The 18953-nt window shown below is 52.0% G+C and overlaps 2 protein-coding genes across 2 annotated transcripts; both read right to left on the bottom strand.

The window, feature by feature from the left end:
* Window positions 1-67: 67 nt before the first annotated feature.
* On the bottom strand, window positions 68-5624 carry LOC104263379 (acyl-coenzyme A thioesterase 1). Its single transcript, XM_059819549.1, has 3 exons — window positions 5009-5624; window positions 3140-3342; window positions 68-1351 (listed from the first exon to the last, which is right to left on the bottom strand). The coding sequence occupies exons 1-3, from the start codon at window positions 5622-5624 to the stop codon at window positions 746-748; spliced, it is 1425 nt and encodes a 474-aa protein (XP_059675532.1). The 3' UTR covers window positions 68-745.
* Window positions 5625-15010: 9386 nt separating this feature from the next.
* Window positions 15011-16807, bottom strand: RIOX1 (ribosomal oxygenase 1). The gene has a single exon (XM_009820237.2). The coding sequence runs from the start codon at window positions 16805-16807 to the stop codon at window positions 15011-15013; it is 1797 nt and encodes a 598-aa protein (XP_009818539.2).
* Window positions 16808-18953: the final 2146 nt, after the last annotated feature.

Raw genomic sequence — 18953 nt, 5'->3', positions numbered from 1 at the left:
AATCCATTAAAAAATACAGTGAATGCAAAACGCGTGAACACACCAACGGAATTCACATAAACCAGGAACAGCCGCATAGGCTACGTCCACTCAGCTGGCGGTTGTAAGGCACCGATACGTCAGAAACTTGTTTTTATACGACAACGCAAACTCACCAGCGTCCCACGAGTGATGTGCAGCGCTTTTTCTTTCAAACTCACGCTTGGGTGCCAAACACTACTGACAATCCCCGGATATTAAGTGTTACAGCAGACGCATTCCCGTGATGTGGGAGAAGAGGAAGGAGCAAGGAAGGAGAGGGAAGCGCAGAGGGAGAACGGAAAGATTACTGGAGGCAGGAAGAGAGAACGACTGCCTTCAGAAAAACTAGAGCACAAAGCTGGCTCTGGAAAGGGCAATGGCACACAACGTGTTTCCTCTGAGAAAGCCGAGGCAAGTGTTCACCCCAGTTCTCAGCTTGGACGAGTTACCTTCCGCTTAAATTCGCATTCAAAGCAGACCCAGCCACACCACTGCCATTTTTCCACAGCTTGTAATCCCATTCTACACACAACAAGAGGCCAAGACCTCCAGCCAAGGTTAGAGGAGGGTGTTAAAAGGAAGCAGCTCTCATGCTCTCGCCCACCACCATCCTCCAAGAAACCAAATAGCTTATTCTCTGATGTTCTTTGCTCTCACTCAGAGCCATTTAACAAAACAAACTTGAAACACCAGCATCTTCATCTGTAAAGTAACCTAACTCACATCACAGCTTACTGGATGTTCCAGACGGCTTGCCTGTGAGGTGTTTGCGGAAGAAAGCTTGGATCTGCCGCCAAGCATCTACCTGTGCCTCGCAGTGTGCCTTGGGCTCCCCTCCCCACAAGACAGGCTTGCCAACTAGCAGGTGCTTTGAGGCTGCACACATCGGGAAAAAGGGGGGTTCAATGTAGTGCCCTGCTCCAGGATAACAGATTATCTCAGGCTTTTCCTTCCCGTGAGCTTGCAAACGTTTGCTCCCCTCAACTGCAAAGAATTCACTTTTCCAGTTGCGATCATCCTGGCCAACAATGAACAAGAAGCGACACTCGGCCTTCTCCAAAGGGATAAAGCTTTGGCGGTCAGGCCCTTCTAGCGGGTTGTTCAGTACATCTACAATATCAGCAATCCCAGACTCGTTGACCTTGATGCGTTTTGCATTGACACCAAGGGGTGGAATGGTGACGTCCTTGTAGCGGAGCAATGCACCCACATTTGCCACCGAGCCGTTGATAAGGATGGTGGCCGTGATGCCCTTTAGGAAGGAGGCCATGGAGACGCACAGGTCACCCCCCTTCGAGATTCCAAGCAACCCAATCCCCGGACCTTTAACCTGGAGCGGAAAGAAGAGAAACCACAAGCAATGAACCACGGCACGCAACTTCTTTAAAATGTCGCCATGCTCGCAGCAGTGTCTGTGCTGAATCTGGACCCCAGGTATAGGCATCTAAGGTCCTGTGTGCAGGGCCCACATCTGAGGGACCCTGGGGCACTGTTCCGTGCTTGATTTATGATCATAAGCCCTCGTGAGACTGCAGCATTATCCTAACAAAGCTACAAGGCTCAGTGCTGAAGCATATGCAGAGGGTACAGCTGTGCTTGGAAAAAGCATGCAGATGCGCAGTCCCAGATTCACTTTGCTAATAAGGCAGTTCAGGGAAGAAGGGGCAGGGGAGGCCTCTTCTACAAATGCCTTCTTTCAGTGCAAAATGCTCAAAGTCAGCAATGACTATGATACTGTCATCAGTTATGATAACATATTTCTGATATTCAATCACTGTCTTCAATTCCCTTATTAAGAAGCTAAGATGGGGTAGCAGACTCCACATCAGCCGCTCTCCCATTTCTCTAGTATGCTTGATGCCTAACTCACAGTAAAAAGGAAGTATTCTGAGGTAGCTTATTCATTAAAACATATCTTTAAAAAGTAGCCTATTAAAACCATTTTTCTAAGCAAATTGTACAGTCCTCTGGAGTCAATCTAGAATAGGTTACCTTTGTTTCCTTTTACACAGGCAAATCAGCTAGAACAGAAAAGCTAAATGATCTTACAGGGTGCTGAAATCCTCTATGGATTTTGGAAGAAGGTTAGCTAATATCACAAGTACTCCAATATCCAGAGACCCTCAGGGGGTAAAAAGGCTCTGAGACAGCATCAAAATGCTCTGAGACAAAAGGCTCTGAGACAGCACCTTTTGTACCTTATCACCAGTGTAATAGGCTCCAAACCTGCTGACTTTGAAGCATGGAAAGGGGGAAATTAGCAAATGTGGCTGAAACTTTGCAATGTGTTAAAAACATGATAAGAATATGAATGGTGGTGTTAATGGGAGGCTATGGTCCTGCTCTCAGGGAAAAAAAGCAGGGGGGAAGCAATTTTTTGGGCAGAGAGGTGGCACAAGTGTTCAGTTAGCGTTAGGGCGACTGAAAAGCAACCAAGCCCTTTAACAACTACTCATCTTTCTGAGGCTGAGGAAGGTATTCATTTTGAGTTCCCCAGAGAAACCAAGTGTCGCCTTGTGCAATTCTAGTTAATGTCATGGACAGCTAATTGGAAGGAGATGCAGAACCGAGCAGGGTTCTCTTCCAAGAGGTGTCAACTTAGAAGGGTCCCTAAGTTCACAACTAGCTGCTAAAACCCACCCTCACCAAATACCAACATTTAAAGTGATTTTAACAGTTTATAAAATACACAGCAACAAATGTGTACTGATGGACTTCCTTGAGACCTGGATCACAGAAGGTTATCATGTGCTACACAGCTGAAAAGGGCATTTAGTTCTGAAGGACATTCTACAGAGCATAAATCTAAAAGCTCCTCTGGAAGTCCAGTAAGACTCCAGGCAACTAGTACCCTGGTTATGACAACGGGTTGAATGGAGCAGAAATTACCAGTATGTGACCTATGTGTCACTGTGTCACCTGGCCAGTTCAAGAGGAAGAATTGGAATAATCTGCCAGAGAACCATTGCAATGGGAGTTAAAGTTATAAAACAAATTAATTACAGCCAACTTGAACAGAGATGCTATTTTAAGTACAGCATCTCTGCCCCATCTGCCATCTGACAGGACCTGACTAATGAGAGTTCCCTGTAGTAAGAGTGTCAATGAACAAACCAACCTGGGTGTGTTGTAACATATAGTTTACAGCTTCTTCAAAATATTCCAGGTGGAATTCCTTCATCTCTTTGGGGAGATCTTCATAGCTGTAGAAAGCCAGAGCCAGCACGGTAAAGCCGTAGTTGGCCAGCAGGCATGCCCTGTATTCAGGGAGTCCTCCTCCAGTTCCATACAAGTCAATAATTCCTGGAAAGGGGCCATTTCCTGCAAGAGACCACATAACAGGACACATTAATCCACAATTTTTAATTTATATTCCAAATTCATAGGCCTGGGAACATGTCTTTTTAAAAAAGAGGAAAACATAGAGCAGCAGAATGGTACTAAGGGTCCTAAATTACTGTGCCAGTTTTCAGTAAATGGCTACATTGCATCAAGGTTAAACAAGACAGCACAAAATAGCAGGCCTGCTAATGTTTTGGATAACATCAGGGAGCACATGGCTTGAAGGGAAGGGATCCCTTGACAGTCACAACTAGTTCTGTAAATTCACTGCAAAGGTATCAAGCTCTGCTTGAAAAATACCCAGGAGGCTTCTCCCCAGTGCATTTCTCAGAAGACTGATCCAAAAAATCTCATCTTCTGATGGTTCCAGCTTCTCAGTTTCAGTGCAAATGTATTATAGCCATTTATTCTGGGACAAAGAGAAGAAAATATTTGTAACCAGCCTTGCTAACCTGGTGAGGGAAGCTTTACATTAGGTTCATCAGGGGTCAGGGACTGAAGGCCAGAGCCGAGAGGGATTGCTGCAAACTGCTAACGAAGTATGGAAAGGAGGAGGCCAAGAGGGAAACGCCCATTCCTGCTCAGAAGGGAGGGTGAGGCTTCCCTCAGGTGTCTGCAGACTAACAGGCAAAACTTGGGCAACAAACAAGAACTGGAAATTCACCTCCAGCCACAGGGCTACAACACAGAGTCAGGGACACTGGCTGGGACAGCACGTATGATTTCGGCACTATCATGGAGTTACCAGGGACAGCCAGGGAAGAAGGGGCAGAGGGGAAGATACGTGCTGCGTAGAGCAGCTCCTTGACTACATGGGGTTCCAGAGACATGCTTGGTGAAAGCCTGTGGGTCACAGCGGGAAGGGAAGGTGGGATGGGGGGGGAGGCAGGGCTGCTAGATACTGCCCAAACCAAGAGGAGGCAAGACATGAGGCTTCGTACAGACAACTAGCAGAAGTCTGGACAGCTGCTGGGAGGACAATCCAGCACTTGTAAGGCAATCTGTAAACCTCACAGACCCTGTTAATCATTTTCTGAGAAAAATACTGTAAGGGAACACCTGTCTAATGCTTTACTTGATCTTCTGCTCACAAACGGAGAAGAACCGGGGGAAAATGTGGCAGCAACAGGCAGCTTGGGCTGCAACAACTATGAAATGACTGAGTTGAGGATCTGGGGAAAGGGTGGGAAGGGAAGCAGAAGTCGTAGGTCTATAGACTTTTGGAGAGCAACCTTCAACTTAGAGACTTACTAGCTGAATTCCCTGGAAAACAGCCAGGTAGAGGAAAGGTACCTTGAAGACTAACTGTGATACCACCTCTCTCAGCATTTGGAAACAAAAAAGGTACTGTGATCAGTGCCTTCATGGCCAATACGAGTTAATAAAATAAACTCACCTCTGTTCTAACACAGGTAGCTGCGCTACGTGAGGAGTGTGGCCAGCAGATCAAAGCTGGTTGGGCTGATCAGGCCGCTCCTTGAAGAGTGCCCAGGGCCAGCTGGCGAGGTCCAGCTCCCCCTTGTCCTCTGCCTGGTACCGGGCTCAAGGGGGGTCTGGCGGGGGTCTGGCTCCGGGCCTGGGAGCGCAGGGCCGAGAGCGCGGGCAGCACCCGCGGGGGAAGGAGCCCGGCACAGCCAGTACTCACCGGGGGGCAGGAAAAGCGTCGCCCGGATCCTCCCCTCTCGCACCGGGACTCTCCGCACCCCGTCCCGCAGGAACGCCCGCTCGTGCTGCGCCTGGGCCAGGAGCCGCCCGGGGGGCTCCCCGTGACCCTCAAGCACCTCCAGCTGCAGGAGGAAGGGGCGCTGCACGTCCCGCTTCACCAGCCGCCTAAAAGGCTTCTGGGGCTGCAAAGCCCAGAGCAGCCCCATGGGCTCCAGGCCGGAGAAGCTGCCTCCCGGCAGCGCGGGGCAGCGGGCGAGGTCCAGCTCCCCGTCGTCCCCCGCCTGGTAGCGGGCGCAGGCCTGGAAGAGCTCGCCCATTTCGTCTCGCAAGGAGGTCCGCAGCGTGACCTGCTGCCGCGGGCCGAGGCCCTGCACGGCGATGGCCAGCGGCTCATCGAAGAGGCTGCGGGCGGCGGGCGAGAGGCGGATGGAGGGGGCCACGGCGGCGAGGCCGCGGGCGGAGGCCATCCCGGGAGTCCGCGCGGGGCTGCCGCGCCCCGGGGCTGCCGGCGTGGGGCTGGGGCCGGGCCAGGGCAGCCGCCTCTGCCAGGCGCGGGAGCTGGCCCGGCACAGGGAGCGGGCAGTGACCTGCCACATGGCCCCGGGTCGCTTCCGCCTCTGGGGGCCGATTCCGGGGTAGGTCTCTGCGGGGACCGGGGCCGAGCTCGGGCGGGCGGCCCGGCAGCGCCGCTGGCACGCCCCGGCGGCGAGGAATGGGAGGGCAGCTCCCTCGCCCCGCCTGCCTCCGTGCCTCCTCCCCTGCCTTCCCTTCCCTCCCCTCCCCGGCCGCGGCAGGGTTCTCTGCCCGAGACTCTGTGGTTTGAGTCCCGTCTTGGCCCCGGGGAGCTCCTCCTCGGTGTCCCCCGAGCTCCCCAGGGCCGGGCGGTGGGTGTGGGCGAGGGGACGTGCGCGGCAGGGCGGGCAGAGGTGTTGAGGAGCCACCGAGCAGAACCGCAGTCGGGATTGACGGTCAGGACACGGAGAGGGAAGGGCCTGGGTGCGACCGACCGCACAGAGATGGGGCAGCCCGGGCGGCGCAGGGGCTCCTGCCCGCCGGCAGCGACCCTGAGCACGGCCGTGCGGCTCAGCCACGGGAGGGGAGCGAGGCCCTGCCCCAGCCGAGGCGGGGAGAAGCGAAACCAGCGGCAGCCCGGCATTGCTGCACGTCTTCTTGCCGCCTCTTCCTCCCTGTCGGTCGCCCCAAGGCCTGGGCAAGGCGGGTTATGTCTCCACAGGGCTCTGCTCAGCTCTGGCACCGACACAGCCAGAGGAATTGGGAAGGACGGTCCGGGTGGTCAGGGGTGCGGGGGGGATGAGGGAGGGGCACTTTCACAGACTCTTTAGGCAGGTCAGGAAACGCCTGGCTCTTCCAGTAATGGATTGTGCAGGGGGTTCAAAAAAAGGCCGTTCAGTCTGTCTTACCCAGAGCCGCATCTTTTGCTCCGAAGGGAACTCAAAGGGAGAGCTGCTTCCTTAACTCCTCCTGGGAGATGCAGACAGAGGTGCCTGTCGCTCAGAGCTCCCCGTGTCTGACTTAGTGATGTGAAACAAATGGAAACATCTGAGGGAATACTCGCCATTGTCCTGTTTTGAAATATTAAGTGCTCGGAGGTATTGGGCTGAGCCTCAGCCATCTTTTGTTCCCCATGGGCATTGCCCCTACTCTCCTAAACAGCTCAGGTGCTTTGTCATCTAGCATTTGGGTATGGTGTCTGGTGTCCAGCCCTCAATGTGTGGCAACTTCTCCTGTTGTTGAGAACACTCCTTGGCTTGTAGTACTGGATTTGATCACCAGCTTGACCATATGCTGGAGCAGATGCTAAGGGAAAGGGCCCTGAAGGCTTAAGCAATACTCCTTCTCCTCCACACTTGGTGCGCTAAGAGCAGTGGAAGAGTGAAGGTAAAGGGGCTATGTGTCAGTCTTCTCTGGTCTCCTCTCCCCACCTGGGCAGCCCTTGCTCTCAAGTTCCTACAAGCTCCACCCTGGGATGAGAGAGTGGTCGAGATGCAAAGATCCCTGCTTCTAACCAAAGCACAGCAAATGACTGCATGGTTTTCAAATCTCAGTCTCTATTACAATTCTCGCCCTAAGAACAAAGCTGAAAAGGTTCCACAGTGTGTGGGAGAAGATCACAATGGCTGTAAATTCAGCAGAATGGCTTTTTGCATGACATCTTGGGGCCAGAAGTAGCCATGAGCCAGAGCACTTCCTTCTGAAGGGAAGGTGGAAAGAAGGCACAGAGGGCAAACAACCCTTCCCGAGGGTTAACCAGAGACACCCTGGCGTCCTGGCTATAGCATCCATTCTTACACACTTCCAGCAGCACAGAGATCAGAGACATTTCCATTTGTGATGAGATGTTCACCATAAGAGTGGTGAAATCCCTGCTCCAAAACGAGCATTTGAGAGGTGTTGCTTTAAAGTATGAGCTGAGGATAGCGTATGCATGTAGAGACCACAGTGATATGCAAAGTATTGTCAGGTATTAGAAGAATAGAAAGTGCCTGAGAAATGTAACTGTGCATTTTGCACATGGTCTGTTTTATCAAGGGCTAATGTAAATCTGTTTGCCATTCATTTTCTTGACACTTGAGCAAAACAGTTCAGGGTAAAACAGAAAAGGCAAACTCAGTTCTTTTCTGAGTTATGGATGTGCAAAGTCGTGGAAGATACTGTAGTTGTACTGGTACAGCTGTGAACACTGACCTGGTAAGTATGAAAACATCTAGCAGGTTAGGTCATTTAAAGCTGTGTCGTTCTTGCACATTAGTTGCCATTTAAATACTTGTTGAAAAAAGCCTGGATCTGTGGCCAAGCATGAACCTGAGCTTTAGAATAAGCCCTGAGCTCCCCACCCCAAATTGCCCAGTTGTGAAAAAAGAGATGCTTTCCTATGGGGTACAAAGGGAGAAAGGGAGGGTCGATGCAGCGCCCTGTTCCAGGGTAAGACAGAATCTGCAAATTTTCCTTCCCTTGAGACTGCAAATACTTGCAGGCTTCAGTAGCATGATACTCAGATTTAATAACGTGATCATCTCGTCCAACAATGAATATTAACTGTGCCTCAGCCTTCTGTAGTGGGATCAGGCTTTGGTTGCCAGGGGCTTGAAAAGGGACAATAAGGGTGTCAGAACAATCAAGAATATTGGAATCAATGACCTTGACCTGTTGTTCATCGATGGGCAAAGGGAGGATGGTGGGGGCCATAGTGGATGAGTGATGTGGAAATGCTGGACAAGAGAAACCTCCTTTGCTGTGACCACAACCGTGCTCAGCAAAGAAAGCTGGGAGCAATCTGCAACTGTTCCTGTGATCCATTTAGCTGCATCATGCATAATTCCAAAGCAAAAAGGATACTACATTCTTCTGAAAGAAGATTGTACTGACTATAAATCAAGCAGAAGAGCTTGTAGGATGACCAAGGCATTTTGGTTAAAAAGAAGGCCCCAGTCAGAGCACATACTTCTGAAGGGGAGACAAACCCAAGGCACGGAAGACAAACACCTCATCCAGCAAGAAGAGCTGGTTCCCAGCAGTCTGAGAGCTCTCAACCAGAGACCTTGGCATCCCAGTTACAATATCCCATATTGTATCTTTCCTGCAGCTCTGCGAGCTTTAAGACTTTTCCATTTGTGGTGAGGCATTCAGGGTAAACCTGGTGAAATCCCTACACTGAAATATGCATTTCTTAGGGGGTGTTTTAAAATATGAGCTGAAGATACTAAGCATGCAGGGAAGAAATAAACTCTTTTTTCACTTGTTTATAGGTATGAAAACCCAGTTTGGGACAGGTCATACAGTAGTGACACATGATGTGGTGGGAGATGTCAAGGTCGCCCTGGCAGCGCTCGCGGCAGGGTGGGCTTGGCACAGCCAGTCCCCTGGCACCGCAGGAGCATCTCCAAAGGCAGCAGCTCTGCCCAGTCTTGGTGTCCCACAGTTGCACAGGCTGTACCTGCACAACCTGTCAGGCCAGCTGCCACGGGGGCAGTTTCCAAATGGCAAATGCAAACACAGGGCAGGATCGCGGGAGCAACACGCTGTCAGGCCTGCTGGTTATTACTCTTGCAGGAATGGAGCCGGGGAAGGCACAGCTGCAGCCCTCCTCCCCGTACCCAGGCTTCTCTCACAGCATCTGCCTTCCCTCTCCCAAGCTGCAGTCTCCCTTTGGACAGGGTTGCCCCTTTGCTGCATGCAGACCTGGGGGGAATTGTCCCCACAGTCTGTGAGCACTTTGGGATGGACTGATTCCACCGATTCCCAAACAGCTCACCCAGGGGACATGATCCCACATGCAGCTGGGCATCAACATCATGGAGCCAGTGCTGTGCTGGAGGAGAGGGAAGCTCCCACTTGTCCCCAGCCCAGAGGCCTGCAGCCTGCTCCACATGGGGCCAGCTGCAAGCATGGGGACAGTCATGGGGCAGGATGGTAAGGTCTGTCACAGAGCCCCTTTCCACTCCCCTCTGCCCCAGCTCCTTCAGGCCCCCCTGCCCCAGAAGCCCAGCAAGGAAGCACGTTTGGGGCTTGGGTCCCATCTTCCCCCTGGGGGAAGATATTCTGCAGAAGCTCATATGGGATGGGAGCCCACCTCACGCAGTGTGGGCATCCCCAGAGAGGCTGGTGCCACCCTGTGCTGGGGTGGGCACATGAGGCTGTGTCCTGGGAGCATCTCAGGGGAGAGACAGCCCCTCGAGCCTGGTGCCGCTCTCCTGGCATCTCCTGGGACTTGGCAGTCTTGCACTTCTTGCCAAATGACGGCAGCTGGTGTATCCACAGGCTGCCCCAAGGCTCCCGTCGCTCCCTCCCTCCTGCTCTGCCACCTGCTCTTCTTGCCTGTGCCCAGACAGAGCGCCTTACCCACATGAGGGTAGGCCCACAGGTTTTGGCTGGGCCAGTTGGGAGCACGGATTACAAAATATCCTGGGTAGGGAAGTGCCTGGGAGTTTCATTTGCTAGTAGTTCTTTTTTATCAGTTCTGATCTCTTACATAAATTTTGCAATCCAAACACAAAGCAGCAGGCATAAATCCTCTGAGAGAAGGTTGCAGAACAGCTTCTTGGATGACCAGACCATACTGGGGCCAGAAGTGGGAGTCACCAGCCAGAGCACATCCTTCCAGAGGAGAGGTGAAGCCAAGGCACAGAAGACACAGCTCTTCCAAAGAGATCTCTCTCCCAGCAGCCTGAGAGCTCTTAACCAGAGACACCAGCACCACTACTTTTTCTAACACCCCATATTGTACAGTTTCTGCAGGTCAGCAATCAGAGATTTTTCCATTTGTGATGAGACGTTCACTGTAAATGTGGTGGAATCTTTGCACCAAAAGGTGCATATGGTGGAGGTTGCTTTAAAGTATGGGCTGAAGATGGTATACGCATGGGGAGACCACAGTTATATGGAGAGTACAGAAATTAATTTACAGGCCACCAGGGAGATAAATGAGCAATTGCATATGATCTGTTCAATTAAGGTCAATTCAAATATCCCTTTTCTCAATGCCTGATCAAAAAAGATCAGAAAATACGAATCCAATTCTACTCACAGCTGTAGGTATATCAAGCCATGTTATTGGGGTTATACTGGTGCAGGTATGAACTATGTTAATTCAATAAATGAAAAAGCATCTGTCAACTCAGGTCCTTCAGACCTGGGTGTGCTTGCTGGTGGGGTAGAATAAAGCCTAGGTCTCTTGCCAAGCATCACCCTGGTCCTGTGAATGAGCCTTACACTGCCTTGTTCCCCGTCTTAGATGTCCAGCTGGTTCGAAATGGACTCCTTGCTCCTGGTGAAGGGTGGAAACGGGAGAAGAGTATGTCTAGCATTTACTTTCTTTGAGATTGCAGCCATTTTCCCAGTTTGACTAACAAAACACTTGCCTTTGCAGAAATGATCTGCCTACCCAGTGACGAAGGGGAAGTGCCTGTCAAGAAAAGAGGTCTCGCCAATACTTCAATGGCTATGTTCAAAACTCAGTCAGTCAACTAATGCTGAACTGAACACTACCCGAGGCAAATGCCAGCACAGCTTCTTAGCTGGACTGCAGCTGAAGGTAGCTGGTGGGGACATTCAGGTATGCTGAGAGATTGCACAGAGTACATAGGGGTAATGGCAGCCACCAAGGTTCCTGCTGCATTAGCTCCAGGCATGCACCCCCTCCCATGTCCCATCTGACACTCTGCCTCCTGACCCCCTGCCCCCTGACCAACACTGGCAGCATAGGCAGGATGCTGCCCACATTATTAGTGTAAGGAATGATTCTGCCAAATCAGACTGCCAGTGCTGGAGCCAAGGGGTGGCACAACTCTTACCCGCATTCAAAAGGCATTTGCATGATTGGCTCTTGCTGCCAGATGGCGCAGACACCAAATGTCCCTGGCAGTCCACCGGAGCCATGGCATCGCTTACAATCCTGTGTTTGCTATCAGTGATTGGGTGAGTCATCATATGGGTGTGTAGTCGCTCATTTTTCCTACTACCTCTACAAAGCTTTATTTTACAACATGTTGTCATACTCCCTTTCTGTTTGGAACAAACCATCCCAGAGAAAATGGTCTTCCATATGTAAGAAGTATAGAGAAGATCACAATGCCAGTTGTCTGAACACGTTTTCCTCTCCAGTGCCAGATCCCCAGTGATAAACTGTGACATCAGAAGGTTTAATGAGGGCTCTCACAAGCGCACGTGTTATCAGGAGGCTCAAGGCTATCGTAGCTTGTGCATCTGCCATGGTGGAGAAACATGGGCTGGTCACCAACCCTTCCTCCTTCTCCTTGATGGGAGCAGCCCCTGCTTGGAGCCTGCTGATGTGTGTGTGTGGGTATGGGAAATTTTAACTGCTATGAAACATTATGAAATCAAGCAACTGCCTGTTTTCTCTTTATCAGCACCACTGCACTATAAAATGATCAGTACCCAAGAAGGATACCTTTGAATCCAATATTATAAAAAGCTACAGGATTTATATGCTCCAAATAAACACTCGGATTTAAGACACCTCAGAAATCAAGGCAATTGGGTGAACTTAATTTTGACCCACCTCTTCGTGCTTGATTGCATACATACTAGAAAGTGAGAGACCATGAAAACAATGTCTGTGTTGTTATCTTAATGCAAATGGCTTTCTTTTCTAAATTTTGCAAAAGATGTCATGTGCTTTTGGCCAAGCTACGCAGAGTTTTCCTTGCTAGCCATTGTCTGTAAAATAAGGGTAATCATAGTTTTTTACCTTGCTTTGGGTTGCAAATTGAAAAGTATCGATACTTAAGAAATACAGAGATCTTCAGTGCTGGAGGACATCAGAGAAGGATGAAGTATTGCTATCACAAGTGTATTTGTAGCATTATTGTGCATTCCATGTTCCATTATTATTAATTCAAACATGCATGGAAGATGCATTTCTATTTTTATATAGGGAACAAAGCATGAAGCAGATAAATTGCTTCCATATTCTGAAATCGAGAGATCAGTTTGTCACTAGGTCTGAAATCCTCCAGCACATTTAGGCATCTCACCATTTTTCTCAGTGGAAGTCAGTGTAGTCGTCCTGAGGGGAAGGCCATTGGACATCAAGCTGTTAGTGATCCACAACAGAGTTAACCTGAGCATGCCCAGGTCCGTGCTGTGCGTGCTGCACGTATAGCCTGGCCTTCAGGCCTGTGCTGTGCTGCACAGATCCCCTGGCCCCAGGAAGAACTCAGCCAGCTCTTCCTTACAGAGGAGCTGGCCGGCAGCTCCCACCCGGTACCTGCGGTTACACCACCTGCATGGCCTTGCCTTTATCGAACAGTGCAGCAAGACGTTCTCATGAGGACATTGTTTCTGTTTGACTGTAGACATGATAAATAGAGCTGTTTCCCTATATAAAAATCTTACAATACCTTGAAAGACCAAAAGGGGAGAATCTCTGCTATGGACCGTGTCTGCATGGCATGCTGCGTGTGGGTTGGAGTCCTGTTACATGCTACACTGCTCGGGGTTCCCAGCATCTAACAGGATGTACGATTATCTATGCTATTCTCTTCTTAAGAGTGTTAGCTCTAATAAATAGCATTTCTAATGGTACCTTACAGAATGCCAGTGCCTTTCTTACCGGGATCATAATGGACCAGCACCTCCTAGTGCAAAATATTTAGTGCAGTCGGCAGGTCTCAGTGAGAAATGCCTTTCTGGAGAAAGAATAAAGAAGAAAACAGAAACGCTGCCTGGCTGGCTCCACACAAATCAGTAAGGGGTATTTGCAAGGTGTTTAGCCCAGGCAGTTTCCCCAGTGGATTTAGAAACTGAGGAGGAATTATCAGAATGCTCCACGCCAGCTGAAGTATTATGCTGTCTTAGAAAACAGGGGCCAGGGAAAGGAAAAGCTAAGGAGAGTATGTGCCATCTTTGGTTGTTATTAACATGCTTGAAACGGAGGTGGGGGTGCTTGCAGCCAATGCAGAAAGATCTGCATGAGCTACTGGTACAGCTCTGCACCACGGCCCCCAAGCAGCAAGCTGCGGTGCAGGTGCCTGCCATACAGCTGCCTGTGGTGCAAGCATCTGTGGTGCAGCCACCCATGCTGCAAGTGCCCACGGCGCAGGCAGCCGTGGTGCAGGCACCTGTGGTGCAAGGGGGGCACATGGAGTAGCCCAGGAAGGGCACCACTGAGGCACGAGCTATTTGCCAGGGGGATGAACGGTGGGACAAGGACCACTGATCCTCTGGTGAGGACGAGTAGACAGAAGGGTCAGAGGATGAGTGCGGCAACAGCATTTCTGTCCAGCCACTAGTGATTCACAAAGCAAAGGGACCTCCAGGGGCACCTCAGCACACTCCCGTGGTGTGTGATTTTACACAGCCCAAGTTTCAAGATTTAGCAAAAGCGTAAGGGCAAAAGACGGGGGAAAGGCTGGCACACTGGCTGTTGCAAGTATGGGACTTCGGAGGAGATAGGGTACACTTAAATCGTAAACAATTAGACTGCCTGGGTGCCATCTTGCAAAACCCTGATGACCCAGTAGCTCAGAGGCGTACAGGGTAACGCAGCCTGCTCTTTGTGGGTATGGCTTCAGAAGGCTTTAGACGGAATATCCCTGACCTGCTGACTGGGACGATAAAACTGCATTGTGGGAAAGTATATCTGAGGCTCGTCAGTATTTACAGGAACTGGCCACATGGCCAGGCGTGTATTCATGTAACTTGTTAGGTAGCGATATGGAACTTTTTGCACCCAGCATGAAAACCCCCGTGTTAGAGGGTGCCCCATTTGCCTTGAAAGAACAAATAATTTCCTTGCTAGGGCTACTGCAGGAAAACCAGTCGTGGAAGTTACTCTATCACTAAGACAGCTTGCAATTATCAGACTGAAAAAGAAAAGACAGAGCCTGAAGCATTTCAAATGCAGTAGCACACATTTGCACGAGAACGTCTTGCTGCGCTGTTTGATAACAGCAAGGCCATGCGGGTGGTGTAATCGCTGGCACTAAGTGGGAGCTGCCTGTGGGCTTTGCTTTTAAGAAGAGTTGGAAGAGTTTTCCTGTGGCCAAGGGATCTTTTGCAGCACAGCACAGGCCTGAAAGCCACACTGTATGTGCAGCACAGCACAAGCGCACAGAATGGTGACCAAATGTGCCTGTGAGTAATAAGTACTTCCCACGGTAGGGCAGGCTGCTTTAAAACAGTGTAAACACACAGATGATTTACAGACTGCAAGGATGTTCACTAGCTTCCCAAAGTTACCTAGGGTGTAGTAATACGGCCGGTGAAAGGAAAAAATAAAATAATTAAGCACTTCTCTTCTCACTCAGCCATGCAGTCACCCCCTACAGCAGACACCCATTTAAATCAGAACGTTTGATTTCTCTACCCACGCCAAAGCCCTTCTGCACCCAGATGAGACGCTGTGATCCAGACTGCAGATTCACACCTAGCAGGCGTAGGACAAGAAGAAGACAGAACACTTTCTAAACAAATGTATGTTTATTTTGTTAAAAAATAAGAGTTACACTTGCACCAGAGGCTTCTTCGTAGTCAGAATGCCTTTCTCAAACAGGAGCGTAGCTAGAGAAATCTTGTCCTCCAAGGTTTCACACGGAAGGGTATCCACACTGACATGGTTAGGATAGGAAGACAGGAGAAATTCGATACTGTCTGTATACTCGGGATCTATCTCAAGGAACTTGGGTTCTTCCTTGTGATACACTCTTGAGTTTTCTGTTGTGTAATACAGCATCACACCTGCTTCTTCATTACACAATCTAACGATGCCATGGCGGAGGAGACGTACTTCCGTGTCTTTTGTTATCAGTATATCAACATCACAGGGACCTCCACCTTGCCACCGGGCCGGGAAGCCGTACACGCTCTGCGCCTTTTCGCTTTGTGTAAGCACCGGGGGGAGACAGTCGTGAAGAAACGACTTGGCTCTCTGATCCACAGCAGCATCAATGGGTGCATAGTCAATGAGTTTCTTCACCAGTGTCTGCACCTTCTCCATAAAGGCCGTTCGGCGAGTGTCGACTGCGTCCGAGTTGGCGACCCCCATGTACCTCAGGTAGTCCATGGGAAGCCCTTGCCGGTATTCCACATCCTCCTCCAGGGCCATCTGCAGCGCAGCCGGCAGGAGCTTCTCCAGGAGGTCCCCCCAGGAGTTCCTCTGGTAGGAAGACACCGTGATGTGGAGCGAGTGTGCGTCAGGGAGACAGTCGCCCTGGTGGATGAAGCCGCGGGGGAAGTACAGCAGGTCCCCGGCCTCCAGCACCGTCTCCAGCATGGGCTCGCCGAGTTCAGCCTGCGTGAGGTTTGCGCTGGAGAACTGGGGCAGCACCTCGGCATCCGTGCGGGGGCTGTAGACGCGCCAGTGCTTCTTCCCCTCCAGCTGCAGCACGAAGGCCTCGATGTCATCGTAGTGGGGGGCGAAGCCCTGCGTCCCAGGTGGCGTGAGGTACGTGTTGGCCCCCACCATGCTGCCGAAGTGCTCCTGCAGGATGGAGAGGAAGTGCCAGACGGTGGGGGAGAAGGCCTGGGGGCTGAGCAGCCGCAGGGAGCAGCCGTTCTGGTAGAAGTCCCAGACGACGGCGGGCAGGGCCCGGCCGGATGGGTTGTGCGTCTCCCGCACCCCCTCGGCGTAGCTGGTCACGTCCAGGTGGGTCCCGAAGTGCACCTCGCCGCCTTGCAGGGCGGCGTCGAAGTCGGCCGTGGAGAAGAGCCCCGCGTAGTAGCCGGGGTCGCCGCGCCGCAGCAGCAGCGGCGCCCGCTCCCAGTGCCGCCCCAGGAACTCCCCCGGCGCCACCGGCGCCACCAGCCACCCGAACAGCTCGGCCGCCCGCTGCCGGCTGTCCTCCAGCCGCCCCAGCCGCCGCAGCAGCCCCACCACGCCGCCTCCCTCTCCCGCCGGTCGCGGGCCGCCCCGCCGCTTCGCTTCGGGGCTGCCGGCCGGCGCCTTGGCCCGCTCCACGCGGCTGGGCGGCGCGGCGGCGCTCGGCGGCGGCTGTGGCGGGACCTCGGGCTCCGGGCCCCCGCCTCCCGCCTCGCCGCGCCTCGGCTGCGCCTTGGCCCGCTCCACGCGGCTGGGCGGCGCGGCGGCGCTCGGCGGCGGCAGGGGGGCCTCCGGCTCCGGGCCGCCGCTTCCCGCCCCGCCGCGCCGCGGCCGCGCCTTGGCCCGCTTGCCTCCCGCGGGCAGCGGCGTCCCGCGGCGGCGCCGCTCCAGCCGCCCGGCCCCCGCCGCCCGCCGGTACACCGAGAGCGCCGAGACCCGCCCCAGCCGCCGCCGCTGCTCCTCCGCGCCGCCCGCCGCCATGGCCGCCCTTGCCCCGCCCCGCCCCGCCGCGCCGCGCCGCTTCCGCCGGGGCCTTTGCGTGGGGGTACAGCCGGGAGCGTCCCGGGCGCGGGGTGTCGGGGGAGATGGGCCCGGCGTGGAAAGCCCGCACGTCTGCTCGCGGAAGGGAGTTTTAAACGTGTGCTTGTGATGCTGTATAAAACGGAGTGTCTCACGTTTTATCATCATGTCCGCTTAAAAGATACCGGGCTTATTTCCTTCCCCCGCCCCGAGAAAGGAAAGGTGCGGCGATTCCGCTGGAACTAATGTAGGTACGTGTGTTCCCTGGCGGGAAAGCTTCGTTCTGCACGTACGTTGTGAGCACATGCAGGAAAGACTTTTTTCCAAAGGTGTACCGTAAGGATATGCTTTTGGACAGCGTGCAATTATTTTGCAGCCTAATGAGGCGAGATAAGGTAAGGCCTATTTCCTAAGGTTCTGTCGCGCAAGGAATAGAAATCCAAGTTGGATGGAGCCTAGTTCTGGTGTGCCATCCCTCCCCTTTCTTCTGCTTCTAGTGGAGATTGCAGGTGAAAGGCTATGTCCTCTCGAAGGATCCCAAAACCCAAAAGGCTGTCATGTAGTGTAGTGTTTTGGGGTTTTTTGCCAAATCCACTAACCGCCTAATAAGCTGGGCAGACCTGTGTTCTCTCTCCATCTCTCTCCTAGGCCTGAAGCTTCCCAGAAGGACAGTGTCAGCGGGGCTGCGGGTGCTGGGGCAGCCTGAGAGCTCCTCTGCGCTTGCAGAGGCTGCAGCTTCGGCACAGAAAGCTTTGCTGGAGGGCAGAGGACAGACCAGCAAGACTCGGCTCGTGGCAAACGTGAAAAACTGTGGGGGTTTGTGTTGTCAGACTGTTGACGCTTCTCTGATCAAGGACAAGCTTCAGTACAAGAAATTCACTATGCAGTACTTCTGTGAGAAGAATCTTTGATGGACTCCGATACTTCATGGGAATGGATTTTGCATGAGAATTTCATCACCAGAGGCTGCCGTGAGTCTAAAGCATTTAACTGGAGCAATTACCCAAGTGTGCCCAGGCACCCTGTGGTTCCCAAGGGTGTTATTAGCCTCTCACAGATACGAATATCAGCTTCACACAATATATTAAACAAGCAGCTAACGTTCACAAGGCATGTGCGTGGGCCAGGCCTAGGATACACAGCTGAAAAGCAAATTTTCACCTCTTTTAACGTTACCATTGCCAGGGTTTCAACCCAGATCTATATTTCCATTTTACCACAATTCAGGAGCAGAAATCGTTAGTTAGGCCTAACGAGGATGAGTGCAGCTGTTAAGTCTTAATTCTAGAACAGATGCAGACATCTTAAAGGTTAAAGGTTTTTTGGATTGCCTTAAAAGCAACACAAATCAGCCTCACATCCCATCGCTGTGCTGTAAGCGGGCCAAGACCCATTTTGTACGTACGCAATAACAACTATTTTAATTGTGGAGGTGTTTTTCTGGCAGGGTTCTGCCGGCACAGCCTTTGCAGCCGCAGCTGTGGGAAAAGCAACAGCAGCAGAAAGTTGTCCTGTTTGTACGACGATGGCTTTAGCTGAAGGAGCCGGATTTCGGACGCGTGTAGGCAGCGTTTCTGCCTCCCGTTTAATGCCTTGAACGTTTTGGGCTTTGCCAGCAGGTGGCAGGGGCCGATCAGCGCTCCGCACCCCTGCGGTGCGGGAAACACGCGTGGAAGGGGATAGCGCCTTTTCCTGGCGAGATGACTGGCGTGGATGGGGTTTGGAACGAGAAGGAAGCGCAAGCAGCCTGTGCGTGCATGTGTAGACTGGAAGAGAAGGGAAGGGTGAACTCCCTATTTCAATCCGTGCGTTGTTTTCCCAAGGTTAAGCCCTGCTTACCGGAATAATCTTATCAGCTGAAACCATTTCAACAGAGCTGGGCCCTTAACAAAACCGAGATGCAGGCGCTTTGAAATATGGTAGAAGTTAGGCTATTGTATGCTTTAATTATATGTAAGCATGGCTAAATAGGCTTGCGGGGTAAAAGACCTTTGAAAAATCTGTGTGTCTGGGTCGTTATTTGTGTTACTGTTTAATTTACTGGAGTGCAACTGATTCTTCTCAGAAGAAGCTGGGCACTGTACACAGAGCCTGACCTGAGTTACAC

This window comes from Gavia stellata, chromosome 7 (assembly GCF_030936135.1).
Source record: "Gavia stellata isolate bGavSte3 chromosome 7, bGavSte3.hap2, whole genome shotgun sequence".
Classification (NCBI taxonomy): domain Eukaryota; kingdom Metazoa; phylum Chordata; class Aves; order Gaviiformes; family Gaviidae; genus Gavia; species Gavia stellata.
The sequence above is the reverse complement of the archived record's forward strand: the minus strand, read 5'-3'. Positions and strand labels throughout refer to the sequence as shown.